The sequence below is a fragment of the Coturnix japonica genome, chromosome 2, assembly GCF_054131305.1.
Source record: "Coturnix japonica strain WE chromosome 2, WE-NBRP24, whole genome shotgun sequence".
Lineage (NCBI taxonomy): Eukaryota > Metazoa > Chordata > Aves > Galliformes > Phasianidae > Coturnix > Coturnix japonica.
The window spans coordinates 64,745,651-64,771,408 of NC_140664.1; the positions used below are offsets into that span (position 1 = coordinate 64,745,651).

At 37.1% G+C, this 25,758-nt stretch overlaps 1 protein-coding gene across 2 annotated transcripts in view; it reads left to right on the forward strand.

Moving 5' to 3' along the window:
• Nucleotides 1-25,758, forward strand: part of ADCY1 (adenylate cyclase 1) — a 135,992-nt gene that overhangs the window by 105,841 nt on the left and 4,393 nt on the right. Inside the window, exons 10-17 of one of the 2 annotated variants that reach the window (XR_014942684.1) lie at nt 207-304; nt 3,498-3,582; nt 7,574-7,663; nt 9,791-10,047; nt 11,907-12,033; nt 18,045-18,161; nt 20,407-20,553; nt 20,926-21,043. Coding sequence is in view for 1 of the 2 variants with exons in the window: in XM_032442541.2 (XP_032298432.1) it covers nt 207-304; nt 3,498-3,582; nt 7,574-7,663; nt 9,791-10,047; nt 11,907-12,033; nt 18,045-18,161; nt 20,407-20,553; nt 20,945-21,043 (1,020 nt within the window). In the remaining variant the exon portion in view is untranslated. The remainder of the gene's footprint in view (nt 1-206; nt 305-3,497; nt 3,583-7,573; nt 7,664-9,790; nt 10,048-11,906; nt 12,034-18,044; nt 18,162-20,406; nt 20,554-20,925; nt 21,044-25,758) is intronic. The other variant, XM_032442541.2, reaches the window with a different exon arrangement.

Here is a 25,758-nt window from a genome sequence, read left to right on the forward strand (position 1 = left end):
CAGGAACAGCTGAAAAAAGCCTGTCAAGCAAAGTCTTCTGTAGACTAGCCTCATCCAATTTTTTTGTGTGAATTAAGCAAAGATAATTATGTTTGTAAAGTGGCTTCTAGGTTGTTGCTCTTTCTTGGTAAGAGTGGACAAGCATGAGTGGCTGGCTGTGTATATAATAAATGCTCACAGTCTTCATTTTCTCCTTTCTTTAACAGTACCACCAGCTTCAGGATGAATACTTCACCAGTGCTGTAGTTCTCTCACTAATTCTAGCTGCCTTATTTGGCCTTGTGTACCTTCTAATAATACCACAGTAAGTTTCTATCTTTTGCCATCATAATCCAAAGTAGAATATCTTCAAGCAACCTGCACAGAATTGAAATGCGAGCATCTTTTGAAGGGCAATTAGCAACCAGACTGGTAGCTTCTCAAATTAGTGAGTCCCTGATGGTATATCCTCAGACTAACTTATCTCTTCTATTTGTCCAAATTAACAACAAATATTGTTTGGCTATTCTTACATGAATTACAGTCAGAGCTTGGCTGCACTAAGGCAGACATAACCAAATATTCATGATGTATTTGAAAATGTGCTTGGTGCTCATTATTGAATGCTATAATGCACTGATTAATTTATGTATTGTCAATGCTATGTTAAATGCTTACTAAAGAAAAATTAGACTTCATTTCAAAAATCTCTGAGTTGCAGGTAGATGTTATCCTAATAATTTCAATAACTTGATAACAATTACATTTTTTCAGATGAGAATATCAAAATAAACTTCATTCACATTTACAAATTACTAGGATTTCAATGGAGATAGAATGGGCCCCAGGAAAATACTTTTGAAAATCTCACTTTAATTCAAATCTTTTCTATTCATTAATCTCTAGTTAGAATAATACTTTTATATGGTTCTATTATTTCTAATTGAAAGTTTGAGGGACACATTTTTAATTTTAGTAAGTCACCAGCATATAATTTTTTTACTTGACATCTGAAAAAAACAAAATTACTTGCAAAAAATCATCTAGTTTCCAGACAAATTTCTTTTGTTGACTAACTGGAGCACTGTCGAATAGTTAAGAACTATTTTGCGTACTTCTGCACATCTACAGTAGGTGAAAGAATTTGAATTCCATGGAATTTAAAATAAGGAGAGATAAAGAGCGTTAGTGTCATTGCATCTGGAATGTATTGGCAAGAATCGTATGTCACGATAACTGGTAACCTTTCCAAAAAGTAGAATCTCTCCAAAAAACAGCTGGACAGATTTTCAGATTAAGCTAATATGTGACAAGTAATAGGAGCATCAGCAGAACATGAACACTGTATGCCATGAAAATTGATTGGTTCATTATTGGGTCAATTAGAAAAGCCACATACTGGACGGTAACAACTTCCAATATATATGCCAGTCTTAATTTTAGGCAATCAATCTGTGATTCTTTCCTTGTTGTGGCACAGATGAAACCACGAGCAAGACTAAAACTCTAAAAATACCAGAAATTTTCTTTCTCCACAAAACTTGGTGTTTAAAGTTGCTCCTTAGATTGCCAAAAGTACTTCTAAGTATGACAAGCAATTGCAAAAGCCTTTTTTCACAAGTGTGAAGTGTTACTATAACAGGAGAGGTGATCATAATGGTCTTTGATATGTATCAATCTTCCAAGGAGGAAGTTAAAAAATCTAGGGACAAGAAATTGTTGTAAGAAATACATTTGCTGCATAAATGCACAAGAAGCAATGGGCTTTACATTTTCAATATTCCTGGGATCATCTCAGCCCAACAGTTTGACAGCTGAACACATATTTACATCCTCATATGTGTCTGACGGAATTAAGGCTACATTCCTGTCAACTTAACCTCTCCGGTTATTAAGGCAAACATACAGCATAGCCACTAAAAACTCTGATGATCAGGCTTTCTGATGTCTGACTGGGTTTGTAACCTGTGAAAAGTAACCCTATTTTACTGGAGACACCCCAATATCTTTCGTAGTCCCACTCAACACTAGTGTGAGTGGTTGGCTACTGCTGCATTGAAAGAAACTTGCTATCATGTTCTCTCCATTGCTTTCTTGCAGCACTACCATCCTAAATACACTCCAGTACTCTAAAAATACAGAGGAGCCTGCTATCTATTAAGACCTCTATTCAGAATCCACATTATAATCTCTAGAGTCACTTCTTGGTTCTACACACACAGTACATCACAGCATTCTCCCTTTGTGTGTATTGATGACTTCTTGCATAAATTCTTGCATGAACTTCAAATCAATCGCAAATATTGAGATGTAGCAAAAGATTTCTCATTTTCTTCTACTGTTGCAAACTCTATGTAAGTAATTTTTCAAGGCTGACAGCAAGACACATGTTTTCACAGGTATAGAAAAAAAGGTGTGAAGATCATCTTATTCTTGGTTCAATAGCTGGTAAGGGGTTGGAATGTCCCTGAACATAGTCAAAGTACATGTAGTAGTAGACTAATTTTTGCCATATCTATAAAGTACTGCTCCAATAATAGAGTGGCTGGGCAAGGGAAGCAATTGGCTTGTACTCCTAATTGAGAACAAACCTATTTTGAAAGAGCAGAAAAAGGAAGATTAAGAATTATAACAATTATTATAGCATTTTCACAAAAGATAAGATTTTTTTTACTGCTCAAAAGGAAGGAGTTTCTCTGTGTTGGTAGAAGGGAGTGCAGACCAGTCTGATTTTGTTTAACTTGATGAATGACAGAGTTGGCTGAGCTCTGATTTCTGAATCTTTGAGGAGAGGTTAGAGAGGAGAAGTAGGTGGTAATTGATACACAGTTGCCAAGATCAAGTAATGGAGAGTTGTTCTCTCCATTTATAGGAGTCGGCGTGCTGAATATTCTGCATTAGTCCAAAATTAGAAAGTGTCTTTCCTGGCACTCTGTATAGGTAAATTTCTGAGTTGCTTTGATCTCATCGAATCACAAGGTTGGAAAGGACCTATTAAGATCATCTAGTCCAACCATCCTCCCATCACCATTACTACCAGAAGTTACTAACCCATATCTTGTAGCTCCTCATCCAGACGCCTCTTGAGCACTGCTAGGGAAGGCAACTCCACCACCTTCCTGGGCAGCCATTCCAGTGCCTGACCACTCTCTTAGAGAAAAAGTTTTTCCTTATGTCTAGTCTAAACCTTCTCTGGTACAACTTGTGTCCATCTCCTCAGGTCCTGTTTATTGCCTGGGAAAAGAGGCCAAGCCCCTCCTCATTGCAACCTCCCTTCAGGAAGTTTTACAGTGCAAGGAGGTGCTATGCAAAACAATGTTTCCTGATTTCTCATTCTTGAAAATTTCACACATGTCACTGTGATTTTTTTTTCCCTGAGATGGTTAGTTTTACACTAAAAGCATGGGTGGAAATCCTCCAGCTCTTGTCCAACACCGTCTCTGAAAAACATCTGTGCTGTTTGTTCTCGTATCTGCTACTAAGTTAAGCTGATTTACCACATTGTATTTTGATTCTAGGAGTACCGTAGTTCTTGTTCTCCTGGTGTTCTGCATATGCTTCCTAGTGGCTTGTATTATGTATCTACATGTCACAAGAGTACAAGTAAGTTATTTAAGAATTTTATTTTTTTTTTACTATTCTTTCTTTTAGTGGCTACACTTTGTGCTATGAACTACAAAGCCATCATTGTGTGCTCCATAGCATTAGAGATCTGAGATCTATCTGCTTTTTACACTCATTGCTTAGCAATATTGTAGGCACTCTTAAAAAATAAAATAATAATAGTTTAAAAAAATTAACTTGAGGGTAGTTATTTACATTAATAATTTTTTCCATCATTGTAGCCTTCATGCTACAACTAAGGGGTTGTGGGATTTTACAGGTTGGTTGACTGGTTGGTTGTGGGTTGTTTTTTTGTTGTGCTTGTTGTTTGTTTTTTTTCAATATCTCCCTGAGCTAAACCATTCAAGTGCCCAGATAAACAGCTACTTTAATCTAGATTTTTCTCCTTTCTGATGAGGAAGCATGCTATTTATCCTTCCACTACAACTAGTATCTAAGTGTAAAGTGCTGCTAACTTGCTCTTTGTTTTCAAAACTTTTCCTGTCAAATCATCAACCACTTTCCTGGTCTTGCAAATACAATCCTTGGCCTTTTCCAAATCTTTAGAAATAATTAGTTCTCCTCCATTACATTTTCACAACAGTAATATTGCAGAATAACATCTGGTTGTTGTAGAAGAAAACAAGGTATACTAGATCAAAATAAAACATCTACAGACTAATTTTCTGATGAAAAATATCTGTAGTGGCTTAAAACAAATTTATTATTTTTTTTTTTCAGAAAATAATAAGAAACACCTACACAGTTAATCTGCTCTGCTGATTAACACACTAATTTTTAGTTAGAAAATATGGTCTTTGGCAGGAGAAATGTAATTGTTTTCACAGAAACATAAATAGTATCTTAGCAGAATATCTGGTACATAGCAGATCTTTACAAACTTAGACAATTTTCTGATAATTTTAATTATCTTTTGTTTAGTAAAGGAACAGTGGCTTATTAAGTGTTGCTCTTTTCATGAATATTAAATATGGAGTTTGTGGGGAGTATGGGGGGTGTTTCTCTTTATGTAATTTCTCTGGGGCTAATGCAAACTTAAGGTTTCATTCAGCAGTAAAAAGGATTTGTAATTTTTCCAGGATTCTCTGGAGAAATATTCTGTTGGATGAAATCCAGCATTAGAAAAACAAATAAATTTAAAATTTAGAATATAGCAGATTGAAATTTCGTGGACAAATTTTTCTTTTATATTGAAGAAAAGATAACATAATAGGTGTAATGAGTATAGAATTGTGAACTGGGGACTATCATGAAAGAGCAGATGCAACCTTGAACAAAAATGAACAAAAAAAAATCAGAAATATAAACCTTCTATGCTTTAACTAGAGCATTCAGTCAAACACGTCTTGTACCTTACCTTTTAAAAATTTACTTGCCTTTTAACCCACTGCTATAACACGTTATCATTTATAACGTATATGCAACACACACCAAGATACATGCCTATGCAATAGTTGGAACTGTTTTGAATCTGCATTTTGCTTTATAATTATTTACCATGCAGCAAAACTATGGAATTTCACAGCATTTTATTATTACTCTAAATCCTCTGCAAGCAATTTCATTGCAAACTGAATTAACTGAATGTATCTATTTATCTTGTACAAAAACATTATAATGGCATTTTTAATATATGTATTTTAAAAAAAAAAAAAAAAAAAAGCACAATCTGGTTCATATATGTAGATAGATTTTGGTCTAGATGAGTAGACATCTTGATGATTAAATGAAACCAGTCTGGATAATCAGGTCCAGAACATAGAGATAAAAGGTTATACTCTACTTGGAAGGCAGAAGTAAGTGGTGTACAACAGAGGTCTGTCCATCAACTTGTCTTGTCCTGTTTAACGTGTTTGTCAAAGACCTGCAGGAGAACACCGAGTACATGTTGAGTTTGCAGGTGACATCTGCAGTTAAACTGTTTTCTGCTGTAATTAACTAATCCAGGCCAATCTTATGCTTATATAAATCTATTTATTTAACACTGATTGTTACCCACCTATGTTTATATGCACTGAAGCTGTATGGAATCCAAAATGTATTCTCAGGTCACAGAAGGCTTATTTTTTTCTATTGTTACTGTATTCTTATGTTATGCAGCCCAGATGAAGGGGACTCATATATAACTATCTCAGATTTTGAATGCTGTGGTCACACATATTTCCCCCATATACCTGTATATACCACAGGAAGGGGGGGGAGTTTCAGTACAAAATTTCTGTTTGCCAGGGCCACAGAAGCCCTTTTGTGGGTATTTTGGTGCCTGCTGAAAGTTACATTTCTGCTGTCAGTGATGAGGTGAACACTCTTCTCCAGGACTTGTGACTTTCATCCAAAATTCAGGTTTTTTATCTTAAGTCAAATCTAGCATTAGTAAGTCTTAGCACACTCCTTTTAAGGGACATAGCTTGATCCCACTTTAAAATCAGTTATTTATTTCATACAGTTACTTACTGCTCCTTGAAGTCACTGGAAGAAGACCTGTGGTCAGAAAAAAATATCACAGTTCACGTAGATAATAGATGTACCAAACATTTGCAGTGCAAAAGAAAAAGAAAAGCACCTTTTTCTGAAATGAAATAGATCTCTATGTGAGGTGGCTTCAGATTCATGACTAGATAATATCCACCATAATGCTCTCTCACTCTCCCCATCTTCAAAAGACAGAATATTATGAGAAAAAGCTCAAGGGTTGAGATAAGGACAGAGAAATCTCTCTTCAACCACTATCACAGACAAAAACAGACACTGTGGAAGAGAGATTCATATTATTTATTCCCTATTGTTAGTAATAGATTGGACAGTGAGAAACTAGAAATAAACTAAAAACAGCCCAGAGCCTGCTTCTGTGAGGGGCTGTCTGTGGACCACAGCTTTCTTCCAGCCACTACTACCTGCTGCACCATGGGCTTCTCCACAAGCTACACGTGGAGATCTGCTCTGAATGATTCCCCATGGCCTGCTAGGGCACAGCCTGCTCCACCCTTGGCCTCTTCAGAGGCTGCTGGGAACTTCTACTCCACACTTGAAGCACATCCTGTCCTCCTTCTGTACTGACTTGGACATCTGCAGGACTGTTATTCATATTTTCACTCTTCTCTCTAAGCCACTGTTTCATGGCAGTTTTTCCCTTTCCTAAATCTGCTCTCCTAGCAGCACAGCCAATGCTGCTCACAGTTCAGCTCTAGCCAATGGTGGGTCCCTTTTGGAGCCATCTGGAACTGGCTCTGATCTGACATGGGACAGCTGCTGGGCACTGCTCACAGAGGCCACCTTCCGTTACTAAAACTTTGCCACATAAAACCAACACAGTATGGTTGGAACAAACATTAATTCCACATCCTGACAGACTTGTCCTTCCTCTCTCATCTTTTGGCATTCATTTCACTCATCAAAATGATTAAGAAATTCACAAGACTCCATTTCCACCAGATATTTTTGTTCTCCAATGCTGTTTCTGCTCTGACAAATTCAGTATTTTTAATGGGTTCTGATAATTAAAACCACCCTGACATTTAGCGTGATGATTATAGCAGAAGACATAAATACCATTCCAAAGTTCCATACTATCATAGTATGTTCTCTTTTTTCATCTGTAGTTGATAATTTGCAAGACAAAATGTTTTTTGTATATATTCCTCAGGTGAAAAAAGTCTAATGCCATCCCACTTTGCATTATGAATGGGCATCTTGCTAATATTCCAAAGAATTTTAACTTTAGCGAGAGATAATGTACAGTAATCACAATTTCATGTCACAATTTCATGTGTATTATCCCAGAAATGCAACTGCCATTAAAGCATATATTCATAATTATTACTGAAACTTACATATGTAATCATAAATGCATGCTCGTTTCTTAATTTACTCCTGTATCACTTTCTTTGCTATAAACAGCCTACTAAACAGTAACAACTCCACTTCTAAAAATATTTCTAATACATGTATTAATCTATTTTCTCTTACTTAGTGTTTTCCAGGGTGCCTAACAATACAAATTCGTACCATTTTGTGTATTTTTATTGTGATTTTAATATACTCTGTGGCTCAAGGATGTGTGGTGAGTATTTAAATCAAGTTTTGCTTTGTGATTAAGAACAGTCTTTTATAGATATCATTGAGCATGTGCAATGACTAATTCCTACTCTCTGAATTATTCTTGTTTGCAGAGCAAATTTATTCAAAACTAAAGACCTTTGTTATAGTTTGGACTTTCACAATCTTTAATCGGTGTTGAGTTAGGTATAGTAAAGATATTAGCACATTACATAGATAATATATAGTCAAAACCTATAGAAATTTTTATATCTAAACATAGTATCAAATAGTCTGCAGTTGCCATGTTCTCTATGGGAAAGCCATTTTAAAATGTTAAAACTGATTAATAGTTTAATGGCTAATATCGTGTGACAGAGAATGTATGGTCACAAGATTATTTCCGTGTGACAACTAATAGAAATTATTTCTGCATAGTAACAGAGATATTTAATGCCTAGACAGATGAGAAAATCTTAAATCTGTCTGGTATAGAGTAAGAAAAGGTTTTTACACTATAGCTGTTATACAGTCCACTCACATCTATTGTCTGAGAAGCTGATGTGAAATACTTGCTCAGTACTACTGAAAAACTGAGCTTCTTTAACAGCTGGTTTTACATGGTGAATGCCTAAATATTTCACATGCAGTTGCTTTGTTGAATTCTTAGCATTGAATTTCAGCATTTAGTCTATGAATGAATTAAATATTCTAGGGTGCCCAAAGAAAAGAATCCACACAAAAATAACATGCTAAACAGTACTGGAACTTCTAAGGAAGCAGATGTCTTAGACTCTGGGATGCAAGCAAAGTGTTCTAAGCAATAAGAAAACAGTGGTTTCATGGGCAATTCAGAACACTAACTGTGATGCCACACTCACTATTTTATATTTTATGTATTCACTGGTCCCTGGATGTGCACTGGGAAAATCTATCAAGCTGAACTGAATGGGCAGATGCATTATTTTTTTTCTAGAAGAAAAGCCCTCATGTGTGTGGTTTTGTTGTTTTTTTGTTTGTTTGTTTGTTTTGTTTTTTAAAGATAAGTGCAGCACAAAGAGCTTTAAGGACATTTAACAAAAATCACATGAAATTGATTTTTCACCTCAGCCTTCGCAATTTCGTTTCATAATGTTAACCAATATTTTAACTCGCATTTTACCTGCTATGTCTTATTTATTTGGATTACTACAAAGTCCTGTATATTCATTGATCACTTTTCAGATCACCAGTTATTTTACAGAATGCAATAAAACATCATTATTGGTGGTTAGGATAAAGTAAAAAAGTCTAATAACACACTTCAGAAAAGAAGCTTAGGTACAGAGCAGGGCATATATTGCAATTCCTGATAAAATCAATTTCACACTACTACTCATTTATGCTAACTCTAGCCTCTCCCTTAGTAAAGCATGAAGGCTGGAGTGCAGTTAAAACTGCACTGCAGCTGTTTGCCACTGATTTCTCCCTACCTTGTCTAACAGGTCTGAGATCTATATATAACACTGCCTTTGGAAGAAGCTGATTAAAAACCATTATATTTCCCATGTAAAATGTACCAAAAGTTGTTTTTGTTCCTTTTTAATATCCCATTCTAAAGAAGTAATTGATCAAAGATAACTAAGTGGAACAGCTAACTAAAGATATGGTATTTGAATTATGTGTGACAAATTATCTCTGAAATATAGAAAGTATGATATCCATGCCTGCCTTTTCAAACAAACAAAAAATTAAAATATCTTTTATATTTGATCAATAATTGAAATTGATACAGCTTACAAAGTCTACAAAGATATTTATTTCTGAGCCTCTCTTATCCAAATAATAATATAAAGCATTTTCTGAAATTCACAAGTTTTTCATGTTTACTTTGGGTTGAAAATATCTTGGTTTTGAGTACTGAAAGGGAAACTGCTCAAATAATTCCAGTCTTTAATTAGTTGGTCTTGTTAACAACTAGTGACCAAAACATGTATGCCATGTAAAAGTAAGCACTGCATTCCAAGATTTTATTAGAGCAATTAATTGTCTGGGAGCTCCATATCCATTTATTCCCAGTTAGTAATTAACTACAGTCAACCCTCCACAACAGTTGCATTTCTATTTATTTCACAGTTAACGTTGTTCTTTTCCCCTCTCCTATTATTTCTAGGTTGGCTGCATGCCTTGGGTTTGGAATACCAATTCCAGCAGTTCGATAGTTATAATTTCTCCTGGTGGAACAAATAAAACAATGAATGAACTTCCATGTGATACAGCCCACTATGCTTTCCTTTCCTGTGTAGTGGGGACTCTCACCTTGGCAATATTTCTACGTGTATCTTCCTTGCCAAAAATTATACTGCTGCTTTTTGTTACTATTTTGTACATAGTTATTCTGGAACTCAGTGGTTACAGAAAAGCAGTGGGGTAGGTGTCTTGCAAAGTCAAAACAATGTTTTTCCTTTATAGATGGTCATTACATTCACTATTCACCTGTAAATCACAGAATCATAGGAATTGGAAGGGACCTCTGCAGATGATCTAGCCCAACTCCCCTGCCAAAGCAAGTTCCCTACAGTAGGCTGCATGGGAAAGCATCCAAGCAGGTTTTGAGAATCTCCAGAGGAGATTCACACACAAAATGACCTGGGTTGGAAGGGACCTCTAGGGTAAAGAAGTTCCAACCCCCCCTGCATGGCAGGGCCAAATTTCCACAATTACTAGATCAGGGTGCCCAGGGCCCCATCCAACCTGGCCTTGAACACCTCCAAGTACAGGGCATCCACAACCTCCCTGGGCAGCCTGTTCCAGGATCTCACCACTCTCCTAGTAAAGAACTTCCCGCCAACATCCAACCTAAATCTACCCTCTTTCAACTTGAATCCATTTCCCCTTGTCCTGCTACCACAACTTCTCTGGGCAGCTTCTTCCTGTGTTCTGCCACTCTCAAATCCAAGAAATTTTTCTTCACATTTAGATGGAACTTTGTGTTCCACTTTGTGCCCATTTGCCCCTTGTGCTGTCACTGGACACAATGGTAAAGAGCCTGGTCTCATCCCCTTGAGACCCATCCTTTAGACATTTATAAGCATAGATAAGATTTCCCCCCTCAGTCTTCTCCAGACAACCAGTCCCAGGTTTCTCAGCCTTTCCTCACAGGGGAGATACTCCAGGCCCCAGTCATCTTTGTAGGCCTACACTGGTCTCTTTCTAGTAATTCCCTGTTTTTCTTGAACTGAGGAGTCCAGGGCAGAAGAAGGGGAAGGGTCTTTATATTCATTTTAATGTACCTTTTGACCACAAGGGCACACTGCTGGCTCATAGTCAACCACCAGGACACCTATGTTCTCTGCAGAGTTCCATTCTATGTCATCCCCTAACCTGTACTGATGCATACAGTTATTCCTCCCCAAGTGTAGGACTCTACACTTGCCCTTGTTGAACCTCATTAGATAACTGCCTTCTAGCATTCCTGCCTTCTAGCATTCAAATGCTGCCCAAGGTTGCATCTTTTGCAGAATGAGAAATACTGTTGGGTCTAATAATACTGAATGAGCTCTTGGGAATTGTTGTCCCATTATTCCAAAGTTTCATGCTCATATCTGATCATACTGCAGTCTTGGTTTATATTTCATATTACAATTACTGTTAAAGTCTTCACTTCCATATTTCAGCAACTATCACCCAATTCTAATTTCATTCAAACTTGAATTTTTGAGAGGTTCTATATTTTCTCAATAAAAATACACGCACGTGTAAAGCAAACAAAAGTGATGACAGAACTTTTATTTGAGATAGAGGCGCTAAAGAACAAGATACCAAAATTAAATCACCCTTCTCATCAAGAGTCTGGAAAAAAAGGTGAGCTGAGGAATTCAACTTTCTCTGGTTCAAACTCTGGCACACTAGAGAAGGAGGAGGCAAACCAAGAAGTCTGAGTGCACACACACTCCCAGAAGCATCACTGACAGTGAGAAATAGGAAGGGTGGATCTAGGCTCCCCCCACTCCACGCAGTCAGGTGCTCACACACTGGTTCAGGCTATGACCTAGCAATTCCACTACAACACACTACAATAATGAATATAATTATAAGATCTTTAAGAACCTGAGTGTCAATGAGATGCAGTCATAGTACTGTCACCCACCTCCCTAACAGAATGAGCCACTTTTGGAGAAGGCTGGTGATTAGAGAACACCCACAGATTCCAAAATAAAGATTTTATATTAAAAATATCCAGTGTTTAGAAAGCCTGGAATAACTTTTACTTTTACTTTATTTTTAAGGGGTGGATCCTTTTATATGCGAGGCTATGAACCAACACTAGCTATTTTGCTATTTTCTTGTGCTTTGGCACTGCACTCAAGACAGGTGGACTTGAAGTTACGTCTGGACTACCTCTGGGCTGTGCAGGTAAGTCATAGGATTTTCTAGTACTCATGTACACAGGAAGTGTATATCTGACTTTATGAAACTGCTTACAAATACTGTTAGAACAAATTAGTGGGACTAACACATTCTCAAAATTAACAGCACATCATCGATGAAGTAATGTGTTTATATCTAAGATACATTATGAATTTCAAAGCTGTGAAGTTGACATTACAACTATAAACTTGAGATAAAGTAATTAAATGTCTAGGTTTTTTTCCTTCTCCCCCCTAATCCACCTCCCCCCCCCCTTTTTTTTTTTTTTTAAACTTATACCATGGAATGGAACTATGGAACTCTTTCCCAACTTCTTAACCTTCTTAGAAAAAATATTTTTCTTGGTTTTGAGCCAACAGTCACTGCAAAAATATCATGCTGGCATCTCTTCTTAATGAACTGTACAATTGTATAGTTGTACAATCAATAGGTAAACAGAGGCTTCATTAAGAAAGTTTACCATGATAGAAAGATAATCTATAATAAATAGAAATGCTCACCAACATCAAAGGTGTGCAGTAGACTCCACAAAGGGTCAATCTCTTCCTCAGTGGCAGTCAGCTCTTAAATGAATCTAGGAGAGGTAGAGCCAGGCTCCACCCCTTCCAGTAGTACAGCTGAATTACCTTCACCTGTGCTCCCACAGTTGACTCATTGCTTGCCTCAGGTGGTCAGAGGTTCAGGCTGTGATCAACAGTTTCCCATACATGAGCCAGCAGGAATAGGGGCAAAAAAAAGAGGGTTTTATTGCTATTTAGCTCTCTGGATAATATTTCCGCCAGTAATGTAAGTACTTGTGATCTTACTTATATACTTATGTCAATCCTTTTTCTTCAGTCCCAAGTGCTCCTCCCTTTTCAGTGTCCGCTTTGCCTCAAAAAGAGTAATACCTATACATCCTTTTGTCTCAGAGAGTAGGCACCAGGATTTTATGACTCACAAAAAGGGAAAATTTTCATTTGATCCTGAAGGGCAGAAAACTAGAAGATGAGAGAAAGGATCAGAAAATACCATTTTTTGGTTTGCTTTCTTCCCTATAGAACTGTGCGATGGGATAGTTTTAGAGTACTCATAGCTGAACAAGATCAAATCTTTAAGCTCACCTTTACTCCTTATCTTTGTTTGCAAGCAATGCAAGGAAAGACTGCAAGGAACAGAAAGATATGGATACCCAGCTCTATGCATTAGTAACAAAGAAGATACAATATAGCTCACACCAATACCACATCTTTTTAAAGTTCATAGCAAATCACTTAAAAGCCTAGATGATCTGCACAAAGTTCACATTTAACATGTCTGTATATTGTAGGGCAGTCCATACAGAGACTGCAGCATAAGTACCAGCAAAATATATACTTTCAGAATTAATACTGTCTATGAAATAAGCTAATATATTTCACTGAGTAGTTCCAAAGAGGCACTACACTACTTTAATGACTATACTTCTTCCAGATCTGAGATTAGGTCAGGCAAAGCTAGCTAATCTTATTCTTCATATCATTGCATCGCCCTACATACATTCTACATCATCATTGCCTTTTCAAATATCTCCTTGGATCTCTTTTGTTCATGAGAGAAGAAAAGCTATCACTTGCCTCTCATTTATTTGAGAAGGAAACGACTGGAAGTGCAACAATCTGGAGTGTCTGTTCTCCATAAGTCGTTATATTGTAATTATCTTTACTTCTAGTCAAAGGATAGACAGAAATTCACCAACAAGACTGAGGTCACAAGGTCATGCTTCAATGCTGATATATTTATCCTTGTTCTGAACACTTTGTTGGTAGAAAACTTCGTATGTAATTGGAAAACATTCTCAATTGTGTCATTCAAAATAAACAATTTAATCCATAACTGTTCAAAAATGACCTTCCACACACATCCAGCTCAGAAAAGAATGGCACATGCCAATGACTGACCAACATCACTGTCCATGCAATGGATCAGACAGATTACTCCATTTATCTAAACCTGCTTTATTGCTTTCACTTGTTCTTAATTCTCTACATCCTAGCCCATAGATGTATGTTCCCTGAGGCTTTCATTCTGCACTACGTGGTATTGAGAGCTTAACTGAAAAACCTTAAAGGTTTTGAGGAAGAAGAAAAATCTTTGAAAATTAGAGAAACTGATATGTAAGCTAAAGTGTAATTTAATTCAAGGTCTGAACTTAAATCTCTTTGCTACTGTCAAATTTTTCATATTCTAGAACATTAAAAAAAAAAAAAAGAGTTGTAAGCTTTATTTGGATTAGTGTACAGTGACAATAACATAAAGATGGTAGAAAATATCTGTACAGTGATAATAACATAAAGATGGTAGTAGATATCCAAAAGGTTGTTGTACAGTGATAATAATGTAAAGATGGTAGGAAATATTCAAAAGGTTACTTACAGGAAAAACTCACCCACATGGAAGCCTTCAGTCTGCTGGAAAACACTGAGGCAACCTCCACCAGGGAGCAATCTCCAAGACATGCTGCCTCAGTGGTGGTCAGCTCTTAAATGAGGTCTAGAGGAGGTGGAGTCAAACTCCACCTCTTCTGGGAGCAGAGCTAAATTACTCACACCTGTGCTCCCACAGATTAGTCAGAGGTTCAGGCTGTGATTACCAATTTCCCATACAATTGTCATCTAGAAAAATAATTTTTACTACTACAGAATCATGGAATCATGCAATGTCTTGGTTTGGAAAGGATCTTAAAGTTCATTTAGTTCCAGCTGTGGACATTGAGGCACTAGATTGAGTTACCCAGGAACGCATTCAACCTGGCCTTGATTGGACTGAGAAACCACAACTTCTCTGAGATACCTATTCCAGAATGTCACCATCCTCAGTGAAAAATTTCCCCCTGCAGTGGAGTCCTCCTGTATCCTTCTCTTCTCCAAGCTAAACAAGCCCAGCTCCTTCAACCTGCCTTTGTATGAGAAATTCTCCAGCTCTCTCACCATCTTTATGGCCCCCCTCTGTACTCACTCCAAAAACTTTGTGTCTTTCTTGTGCTGGGGACCCTGGACCTGGATTCAGTACTTCAGATAGGTCTCACAAGAGCAGTGTAGACAGGGGCAATCACCTCCCTCACCTTGCTGGTCACTCTTCATCTGTTGCAGCCCAAGATATAATTCGCCTTCTGGGATGCAAGTACTCAATACTCACTGATGTCAAGCTTTTTTTCCATCAGAACCCTCAAGCTGTTTTCCACAGAGCTGCTCTCAGTGAATTATTCTCCCAGTCTGTACATGTACCTGAGACTGCCTTGTTGAATCTCATCAGTTTCATGTGGGCCCACTTTTCAATACTATTCCTGTCCCTTTGGATGGCATCTTTTTCTGCTATTATATCAACTGAACCACTTACCTTGGTGTTGCCTGCAATCTTGCTGAGGATGTACTCAGTTCCAGTGTCTATGTCATTGAAGTACACCTGGCAGGACACCATTAGTCAACAGCCACCACCTGGACGTATAGCTGCTGACCTCAGCTCTCTGAATGTGAACATCTAATCAATTCTTTACCCATCAATAGTCCAGCCTTCAAATCCATATCACACTAATTTAGAGAGAAGAATGTGGTGTGAGACCATATCAAAGGCTTTGCGTAATTCTGGGTAGATGGCATAAGATGTCCTTCCTTCATCCACGGATGCCATCACTCCATCAAAGATGGCCACCAGATTGTTCAGGCACAGTCTGCCCTTGATGAAGCTTTGTTGGCTATCTCAGATCATTTTTTCATCTTGCATGTACCTTAGCATACTTTCCAGGATAATCTGTTCCATGATATTTTCAGGAATAGATAAGCAGCTCACCAGCCTGTAGTTCCTATGGTATCCCTTTTCCCTGTCTTAAAAATGTGAGTGATTTTTTCCAGTCATTGGGAACTTCACCTAACATCTATGAGTGATGTATGATATGGTAGAGAGCAGCTTGGCAACCACACCATCCAGTTCCTTCAGGACCCTGGGATGCATGCTGTCTGACTTCATAGGCTTGTACACATACAGTCTCATGAAAAGTCTTGGACTTGCTCTTCTCTTAAAATGGTACATATACTGCCTAAATGCTCAAGGATGTGAGAGTGGTGTGTAAAGCCTGTCTGCCATTGAAGACTGAGGCAAAGGACTTGTTGAGTACTTCAGCTTTCCATGGTTCTTAAAGCTAGTTCTCCCTTCTCATTTATCAGAGGAGGTACATACACTCTGCTTGCCTTGCATCTTCTGTACCTCCAGAATCCATTCTTATTTTCTGCATCTCTTGCAAAATTCAATTCTTTCTGTGCCTTGCTTTTCCTAATATGGTCTCTGTGTGTCCGGACAGCATCATTTTCCCTAAGTTTTATCATTCAAAGTAAAAATTGGTTTATTGAGAAACAAACAAACAAACAAATATTGTTGGAATGTGCACCAGAAAGAGGTCACACTTGGACAAGAATTGATAGTGAAAAAACAATGTGGACTTTGTAATAGATATGGAGAACAAATTCCATATACAAAGGGAAACCAATTAAGGCTAGAGCAGATTTTTAGTTGTTTTGTAATTGTAATTTCTCTGAGAATTTTATCTGCCAGTCTTTTGCTGCTGTAACTATATGGGAAAAAAATTATATTGGAATTGCTGCAGAAGAATTGTGTTATGACTCCTTTGAAGTAAAGAAAAAGTTGTGATTTCCTTTAGATTTGTTATATAGTATTTATCAAATGTTTTCTAGTGAAAATTAGAATATAGCACTAAAAGCCACTCTCAGAACAAGAAGTGAATAATTTTGCAGAAGAGATTAAGAAGGATTAGGATGGAATCTCAAATGAGATCTCTAGATATGAATTATTTTTCCAATAATGGGTCTGATTTTTAGAATTGCTTCCTTATGTGTGGCCCTCACTGAATACTGTGACTCAAGTCACTTTCAACATGACTCCAGAACCTTGTGTTAAGTACCTCAACTGTTATAACACCAACACCTAGGCACATCCTTAACATTAACATTCCCGTGAATGGTAGAATCTCTGGTGCTGTTGTGCACAGAAACTGTATATGTATTTGTGACAAATGCTGATGTAATTTACTCTTTTTTTTTTTTCTTTTTTTTTTTTTAAATATTATTTTTCCCCATCTTTCTTGAGGATTTTTAAAACAGATTTTTTATCTGTTGATACTACTGTGTTAGTGGGTCTGTTTCTATCTTATCATAAAGTGATGTTTCCATTTGCTTTAAATACTAATGATTCTCCAGGCTTCTCTATTTTGAAATCTAGATCAAATACTCTTGTCATTATCTTCACCTATCTGAAAAGAAGTAATTTAACACAAAGGCCAATATCATACAAGGTTGTATGAGGTTGGCATGGACATGTGCAACAGGTGGGCCCAGGTCCCTCTGTATTGCATCCCTTCCCTCTTCTTGCTGTTGAAGAGTGAGTCAAAGAAGTCATTGAGCACCTCAGCTTTTTCCATATCCCTCATGATCAGGTCTCCAGTTTCCTTCTAGAGGGGGCTCACATCTTCACTGGCCTTACTTTAATCACTGACATACATGTAGAATTTCTTCTTGTTCAGCTTCATGTTCCTGGCTAGATTTAATTCTATCTGGATTTTACCATCCCCAACCTGATCCCTGGCTGCTCTTGTATTCTTTGTATTCCCTGGCAACTTCTTTGTATTCCTTCCAGGTAACCCATTCCTGCTTCCATTCCCTATAGACTGTCTTTTTGAGCTTCATTAAGTCCAGGAGTTCCTTGTTGATTTACAGAGGCCTCCTGGCATTCTTGCCTGCCTTCCTTTTTTCCTACCTTCTATAGCATAAGGGAATTTTTGTAGCTTTTTATGAGTGCACGCTTGTAGAAGCAGAGGTCTATGTCAGATATCAATAGGAACAATGAATAAAGCATTGAAAGCTCTTTTTTTGTTCAGTTTAATGTCAGTGGATGAACTAATCAGTGGTTTCAGCTAATTTCTATTTTTTACATTTCGGAAATTTTTTTATTTTCATCTGTCCCTACAGGCAGAAGAAGAGAGAGATGATATGGAGAGAGTCAAGCTGGATAATAAAAGAATTCTCTTCAACCTATTGCCAGCACATGTTGCACAGCACTTTCTTATGTCTAATCCAAGGAATATGGTAAATCAAGATTTTTAAATATAAGGTGCTGTATGAGCTGTCTTTTGTATCATGGGTCACCTTTCAACTGTGTTTTCAAGAAAACTTCTCCTTACAAAATTTCATTCAAAATAAAATAAATGGCTTTGTAAATACTTGCATGTGGGAATTTGTTCAGAATTCTGTCTTTCTCTGCAGTGTTCTCCTTCTCCAAAGAGCTGTAATAAAAGAGATAACAGTATTTTCTATCATTCAGCATCTGTACAGCTTTGGGGTGACCTCATTGCAGCCTCCCAGAACCTAAAGGGAGCCTATAAACAGGAGAGGAGTCAACTCTTTACAAGGGCAGGAAAATGGGAAATGGTTTTAGGATGAGAGAGGGAAGATTTAGGTTGGATATCAGGGAGTAGCTCTTTACCAAGAGAGTTGTGAGGTTCTGGAACAGATTGCCTAGAGAGGTTGTCTCTAGGCAGTCAACCTGGAGGCCTTCAAGGCCAGGTTGGGTGGGGCCCTGGGCAGCTTGGTCTAGTATTAGATATGGAGGTTGGTAGCCCTGCATGCAGCAGGGGGCTTGGAGCTTGATGATCCTGGAGATCCCTTTCAACCCAAGCTATTCAGTCATTCAGTGATTCTATGATTCTGTGTGATACTGATTTATCACAGTATTTCATAACCTTAGTTTCAGAGTATGAAGCTTCATCTGAACCACTCTAATTCTGCAAATACATTGCTATTACCAAGCCCAGCCTTTAAAGGTGAAAAATAGAAAATATTACACACTTCAAAATCTTTAATGATGAAGTATGCTGGTTCAGGAAGGTTTCACAGGCCTTCTTCTACATGCAATATCTGCATTAATGATGTAGCCATAATGGCCACTACATCACTCTTTTAAACTATGTGTTTCTGTGCTTTGGATTTTAAACCAACTTATGTAGGTCACTCCCAAAGTAATGCCTCCTATTTATTTCCAAGGAAACAGCAGATATGAAGAGCATAGTAACACTACTTGAAAGAACAAATTCTTAGCTACAAAACACAATTTTTCAACAGTTACACCACTAGCTATGAACTTTTGCCAGTTATTAACAAGAGCTGCATGCCACAATTGCAAAAATTTCACCAGTGGAAATGACCCACTGTTTCACAGCTTCTAGTAACAGTATCATTGCTAAGAAAAGATTGCTCCCACAATCAACTTTCATTGAATACATGGAAATCAAAAGGTGCCAAATCCAAACTGTACAGTAATTGTGGTAGAGGAGTCCAGCCAAGATTGGCAGAGTGTTCCATGGTCTTCAAACTGGGATGAAGCCTGGCATTACTGTTTTGCAAGAGAAAGGTTGTCTTCTTCTTTGGCCTTACTCTGGAAGTTCAAGCTTTCAACTTAATTAGCATCATGTCAACAGTTCCCTGGTTTCAATCCACCAATTCATGCAGATAAGCTGATCAAGATGCTATACATCTCATGGTATGATGTATGTGTATGGCAATCCAGAACATGGCTTGTCTTTCACATTGCTGTTGCCACTGCTCCAACATATCACCAACTTCCTCGTTGTACCAACATCCTCCATTTGGTTTCCATAAGCATTCAGCAAATGTTTATGAAATTCAACCCCTACTGCCCTATCACCAAAATCTTCCTCTAATGGCAGGTGCTAACATAATAAAATAGGAGGCATTACTTTCTGAGAAGCCCTTGTATTTGATCCAAACCACAGATTTGATTCTGCTTTCTGTTAGCTCTACGAATTATTAAGCAGAAGCCTTTGTAGACAGCAAAATTATACTTTTACTTCTGAATAGAGGAGTCTGCAACTCTGGAAAAGAGGTGAAAGAGCAAGGCTGGTTTTGTGCTGCAGGGTAAAATTGTTCTTTCTCCCATTTCATTTATAAAACAATATTAGAAAAAATGCAGTGATATTTCCTATACAATAAAAATTCTAAAACTGTTCAAACTTTCTGTTTATTTCCATCACTTCTTCCTTAAACAGGGAAAAAAAATAAAAGAAAAATAAAAGAATGATAAGTTGTTTTAAATGGGTTTAATAGCTCAAAATTAAATTATATTTTGTGTTTTTGAGGGGAGAAAAATTTTGCAATTATTTTTCAATAGGACTGGATTTCTCTCTACAAAATGATGACTTGTTGTAGCTATCAAGGCAATTGCTATGCTGTTTGGCAGTAAGATACATATAATAATGACCATGCCTGTTTTATATTAAACAATTTAAATAAAATTATATTTATTCATGTACTGCAGGACCTTTATTACCAGTCATATTCACAAGTGGGAGTGATGTTTGCTTCCATCCCAAATTTCAATGATTTCTACATTGAACTAGATGGCAATAATATGGGAGTGGAGTGTTTACGCCTGTTAAATGAAATTATTGCTGATTTTGACGAGGTAAGGTTTAAACACTTTGTCTTTCAAGCACATCAAATCTACTAAACTTTTGTCTGAAAAAGTTATTTGTAACAATTTAGTATACTTTGAACTGCCAAATAAAATAGTACTGTTAAGTTCTTATTGGAAGGTAATGTATGTCCACAGGGCTTCCCTCTGAAGCTCCTGATTTGTACTCATAAATGCCTGAATCTGACCTCAAAATCCTCTAATATACAAAAAGTATTGAAATACAAGTTAATTGTAGAATTGTTTAAATGACCTCAAAATAAGCATGACTCAACTTATCAAACCTAGTATGGTTTAATTGGCTTGCATATATTTTCTGATAACTATGGTTTCTTGCCTAAAATACTATGTAATATTTAACAGTTTTATGTTTTAAACAAAGCTTATGGAGAAAGAATGTTATAAGGACATAGAAAAAATCAAGACAATTGGAAGCACATATATGGCAGCTGTGGGACTTGTACCTACTTCAGGAACTAAGGTAAGAAGATTTTACATGATGGTGATTCTGGTGGAACAGTTTTCCTCCAGTTTCCAGATGAACACCAGAAACACAACCATCAATTACAAATAACTTGTTTTACTTCTTTACAACAATTTAAACCTGAAATTCAAATAGCAAGCTGAAAACAATATCTAAAAGCCCACGAAGAAACATGGCTACCCTAGTAGTTACTCATGTGGCAGTGTTTGGATTTGATTTCTCTGCAAGTTGGTGTAAAAAGATCCCAAGTCAGAATGATAGGATTTTAAACTCAGCATCATAGATGTCCTTGTAGAATGCAGAGAGGGGGGAACTCTAATTGTAATTAATTGTTGTAAAACTAAGAAAAGATTGTTAAGATGTGATTATTTTTCTCCATTATTTTGAAATTTAAGAGCAAATTCCTATCATGTCCAGGAACATAGCACTAGGGACATATTACATGTCACCCTGATCCCTCCAAATTAGATATTCTTTACTGCCAACATTCTTCTTATCCCTTAAATTACTTGGTAATGGAAAAAAAAAAAAATCAAAAACATTTCAGACCAGTAGTACCGGATAAAGTTATTCTGTTATCTCCTTAATCCCTCTGTGTGTTTTTCTAAGCTTGATTTTGGGTTTAGGGACAGAGATTCCCTGATTTGCATGCAGCATCTGAAAAAGCAGAGAATCACCCAAGCAGAATACTGAAAATATTGCATATTGTACAACGAGAATAAAAGTAACATAAAAGCAATCCATGCACCCAGATTTTTGTGAAATCTCCAGATTTCTTTCCAGATTTTTGTGAAATCTCACCCCTCTTCATTGAATCATAGAATGTTTTGAGTTGGAAGGGACCTTAAAGATTATCTAGTTCCAACCCTAATTGGCAGGGATAATTTTTGCTATATTAGGTTCCCAAAGCCCCATCTGATGTGGCCTTCAGCACTTCCAGGATCTACAGCTTCTCTGGGAAACCCGTTCCAGTGCTTCACTACTCTCTTTATGAATAATTTCTTCCTTATATCTAAACTAAATCTACCCTTTTTCAGTTTAAAACCATTCCCCCAGTTCTGTCACTTTACTCTCTTATAAAGTCCATCCGTATCTATCCTGTACACCCCAGTTAGGTACTGGAAGGACACTAGAAAGTTCTCTTGGAATCTTCTCTGCTTTGACCTAAATAACACCAACTCAGCCTTTCTTCACGGGAGAGGTGCTCCAGCCCTATGATCTTCTTCATGGCCCTCCTCAGGACTCACTCCAACAGGTGCATATCTTCCTTATGCAAGGGGGCCCAGAGCTAAACACAGTACTCCAGGTGGGGTTTCAAGAGAGTCAACTGTAGGAGGAGAATCATCTCTTTTGACCTGCTACCTGTATTTCTTTAGCTGTGTTCCAGTATACAATTAGATTTTCCAGGTTGTAAGCGCAAATTGCTGCCTTCCTTTCAGTTTTTCATCCACCAACGCCTTCACGTCCCTCTCCACAGGGCTGCTCTCTATCCATGCATCATCCAGCCTGTATTCATGCTTAGAATTCCCCTGAGAGAATTGCAGGATGTTGGACTTGGCCTTGTTGAACCTCTCAAGCCTGTCAAGGTCCCTTCTGATGACGTCTCAGTGACAACTCTCATCTACAAACTTGAGGTTGTATTTAATCCCACTGCCCATGCTGTCTACAAAGATATTAAATAATAGCAGTCTCAGTGCAGAAACCTGAAGAATACCACTCATCACAGGTTTCCACTTAAGTACTGAGCCATTGTCCACATTGCAAGAATGCAGCCAAGTCCTTATCGACCAAGTGATACATTTGTCAAAGCCATGTCTCTCCACTTTGGAGATAAGAGTGCTGTGTGGAAGAATGTTAAAAACTTTGCCCAGGTCCAGGCAGATGTATGTCTGTTGATGCATGCATGTATATGTGTTGTAGGAGTATACTCACACGAATGATTTAGAATTGAAAAATGGAGGCAAAAGCAAAAAGAGCCAGATGGCCTGTGAACTTTCTAGGAACAATCATCTTTTTAAGATTATAAAAAAGGAAGGATGCATTAAAATCAACAATTAGAACCGTATATGGCGTATATCAAAAGCAGCCTGCTTTCTGTTTGTCTGGTAGGATGCTTTTTTTTTTCTTTTTTTTTTTTTTTTAATTATTCCTAGAGTAGAAATCTAGACATTAAAAAAGGTCTTTTTTAATGTTGTGTTTATGCTGAAAATGCTTCACTCCTTCATCCTATGACAGGCAGAAAACTGATCCTTTGAATTATGTTCACATGATCTGAGACAAACAAGCAAAAGCTTATTTGTGTGTCTACTATAAATGCTCTTTGAACTATAATCCTGAAAACAAGTGTGTTATTGTGTAACTTTGGCAGCATATGTACCAAAACCTAAACACGTTTATCTCCAGTGCTTTATAGTTGCTAACTGAAGGGTCAGCTGAGTTTGTCCAGTACAAAAGTTACTGCTTAGAGCTAATCATAGTAATGCATTTTAAATCACAGCAGAAAGCCTTGTGCAGGACTCTGCCTTTTTCTGAAATCTTGGGGCAAATTTTGATCTTTTCTGTACAAGTAGAATTATTTTATTTTTTTTTTTTACATTTCAGACTTCCAAAAATCTGAAGTTCTTTTATGGACACAGACAACAATAAAAATTTCAACAATAAGTTTGGTTTTCATTCTTCTGTAATCTCTTCTTATTGTGTGTGTGATGCAAGTGAGTAGAAATTGTTTGCATCTTCTTGGCAGTTTCCTGCCAGATCTTCAGAATGCAGACATTTATTAGAAGCATGATGATCATGGGTAGCATACTATGTCCAGATGATCATTTCCAGATGTCCACACAATCCCTTGTCTGCCCTACAGAGCCAGCTGTGTTCATGAGAAGTGAATCCAGACACAGAAGTTCCTTGTCTCCCTTCTTGCAAATGGTGTCCCCATTCATAAGAAAATCTACAGCCTCTAGTTTTGTGTACTAATGTTTGGACATGATCAAATGCACAAAGCAGTGATTTAGTTAACATGCTCTTAACTGAAAATACTTGCACAAATAAGAGCTCAGCATACAGATGAAGTGAAATATTTAAATACCATGTTTCAGAGGACCATTCTTCTGCAGGTACCTGCAGGCTTTTGCAGGTACCTATAGGAAATTCACTTTGCCTCTTTCAGGGTGGTTTTGTTATGATGGTGTTTTTCAGTAACCTGCTTCCCAGCTATGCTGTCAGGGCAGCATACAAACTGAGTTCTTTGCAGATCTTTTGTGCAACATAGGTTCATTATTGTGTGCATCTTTGGAAATTACATCTGTGATTTCATCACAACTGATTTCATTAGAGTTCTGAATTTGTGGTAGTCTTCAGTGCAGTTTTGAAAGAGTTTGGTGTTAATCTTTTTGAGGGATATTTGCCACTTACAGCATATATTATAATTTATGAGCAGTCCTCTCTCCTGCAACTGTCAGGTATCATAGGAATTCATAGCATGCATCAGGCAGCAAGAAATTTGAAGGAAAATGAATACAAAGAAGATGGAAGGAGTTAATTAAATATATAGACTTTTTCCTCTTTCAGACATCCAGTATTCTTCACCTTCTCCATTAGAAGTATAGTCATAAGCTCTAACTTTAAATTTAATTCCTATTTTTCCTTTGCCTTGGTGAGGTGGGAAATGAGTAAATCTAGCTGACACTGCAAGAAACAGGTAAAGAAAAATATTCTTCCTAAAACCTGGAACTTGCTCTGAACTGGCTTTTATCATTTTTTGTTAATGGTTTTGCACTATTTTGTAAAAAATTTCTCAGCTGTATGGATGAACCCTTTCAAACTGAGCCCAAAGGAGGCAGACAGCAATATGTTTCTCAGATTCTTCATCCACAGTCAATTTATAAAATCTCACTAAAGTGTCAAAAACCCAGTGAACTTTCATCTCATGTCAGCTGCCATAGCTGTATTGTGCAACAACCTACTGAAAGTAGACAGCCACTGACCCTGCATTTCTTTCACCATATCCTACCTTTAGCCTACTTCCATTTTGCAGATCTGTTCAAGAATTCATATTTATTATTCAAATAACAGAACAACATAAGAGCAACAATACTAAGTCAGGTCAAATGTCCATTTTGGTAACCTACTTTAAATGTGCCAACAGTAGATACTGGGGTTACAGGACAAATACACAATCTCTGTTTCCACTTTCTAATGATATGCTGTTTAAAAAAATCTAGACCTACAGGTAGTATCTTTTTACCAATTTGTAGCAATTATTTTTTTCTTTGAGTTTGTATAATTATGTTTGAATTTAGCTAAAATTTTGAAATTTACAGTATCCTCTGAAAATGAGTTCCACCATTTAATTAGATGGTAGGTATAAAAAGTAATTACTTATGTTTTGTTTGTTTTTCTTTTTTTTTTTCTTAATCATGGTACTTCATATTTTCATTTGATCCTTTATGGTTCTTTCACTGTTGCTCACTTAGGTATGTTTCATAACAAGTAACTTCAGCTTGCCTGGAAAACAAACAAAAAACATAGATCAGTTCTGCATCTCACAGGACTAAACATAACAGGAATTTTGTCAGTGGGAACATCATGGAATCACAGAGCTGGAATCTAGCAAAATCCCCAGAGGAAGAAAATAAAGAAACTGTAGTTATTAATAATCATCAGGCAAAGTGATTTTGTAAAAAATATTCTGCTCAGTGCTCACAATGAATTTC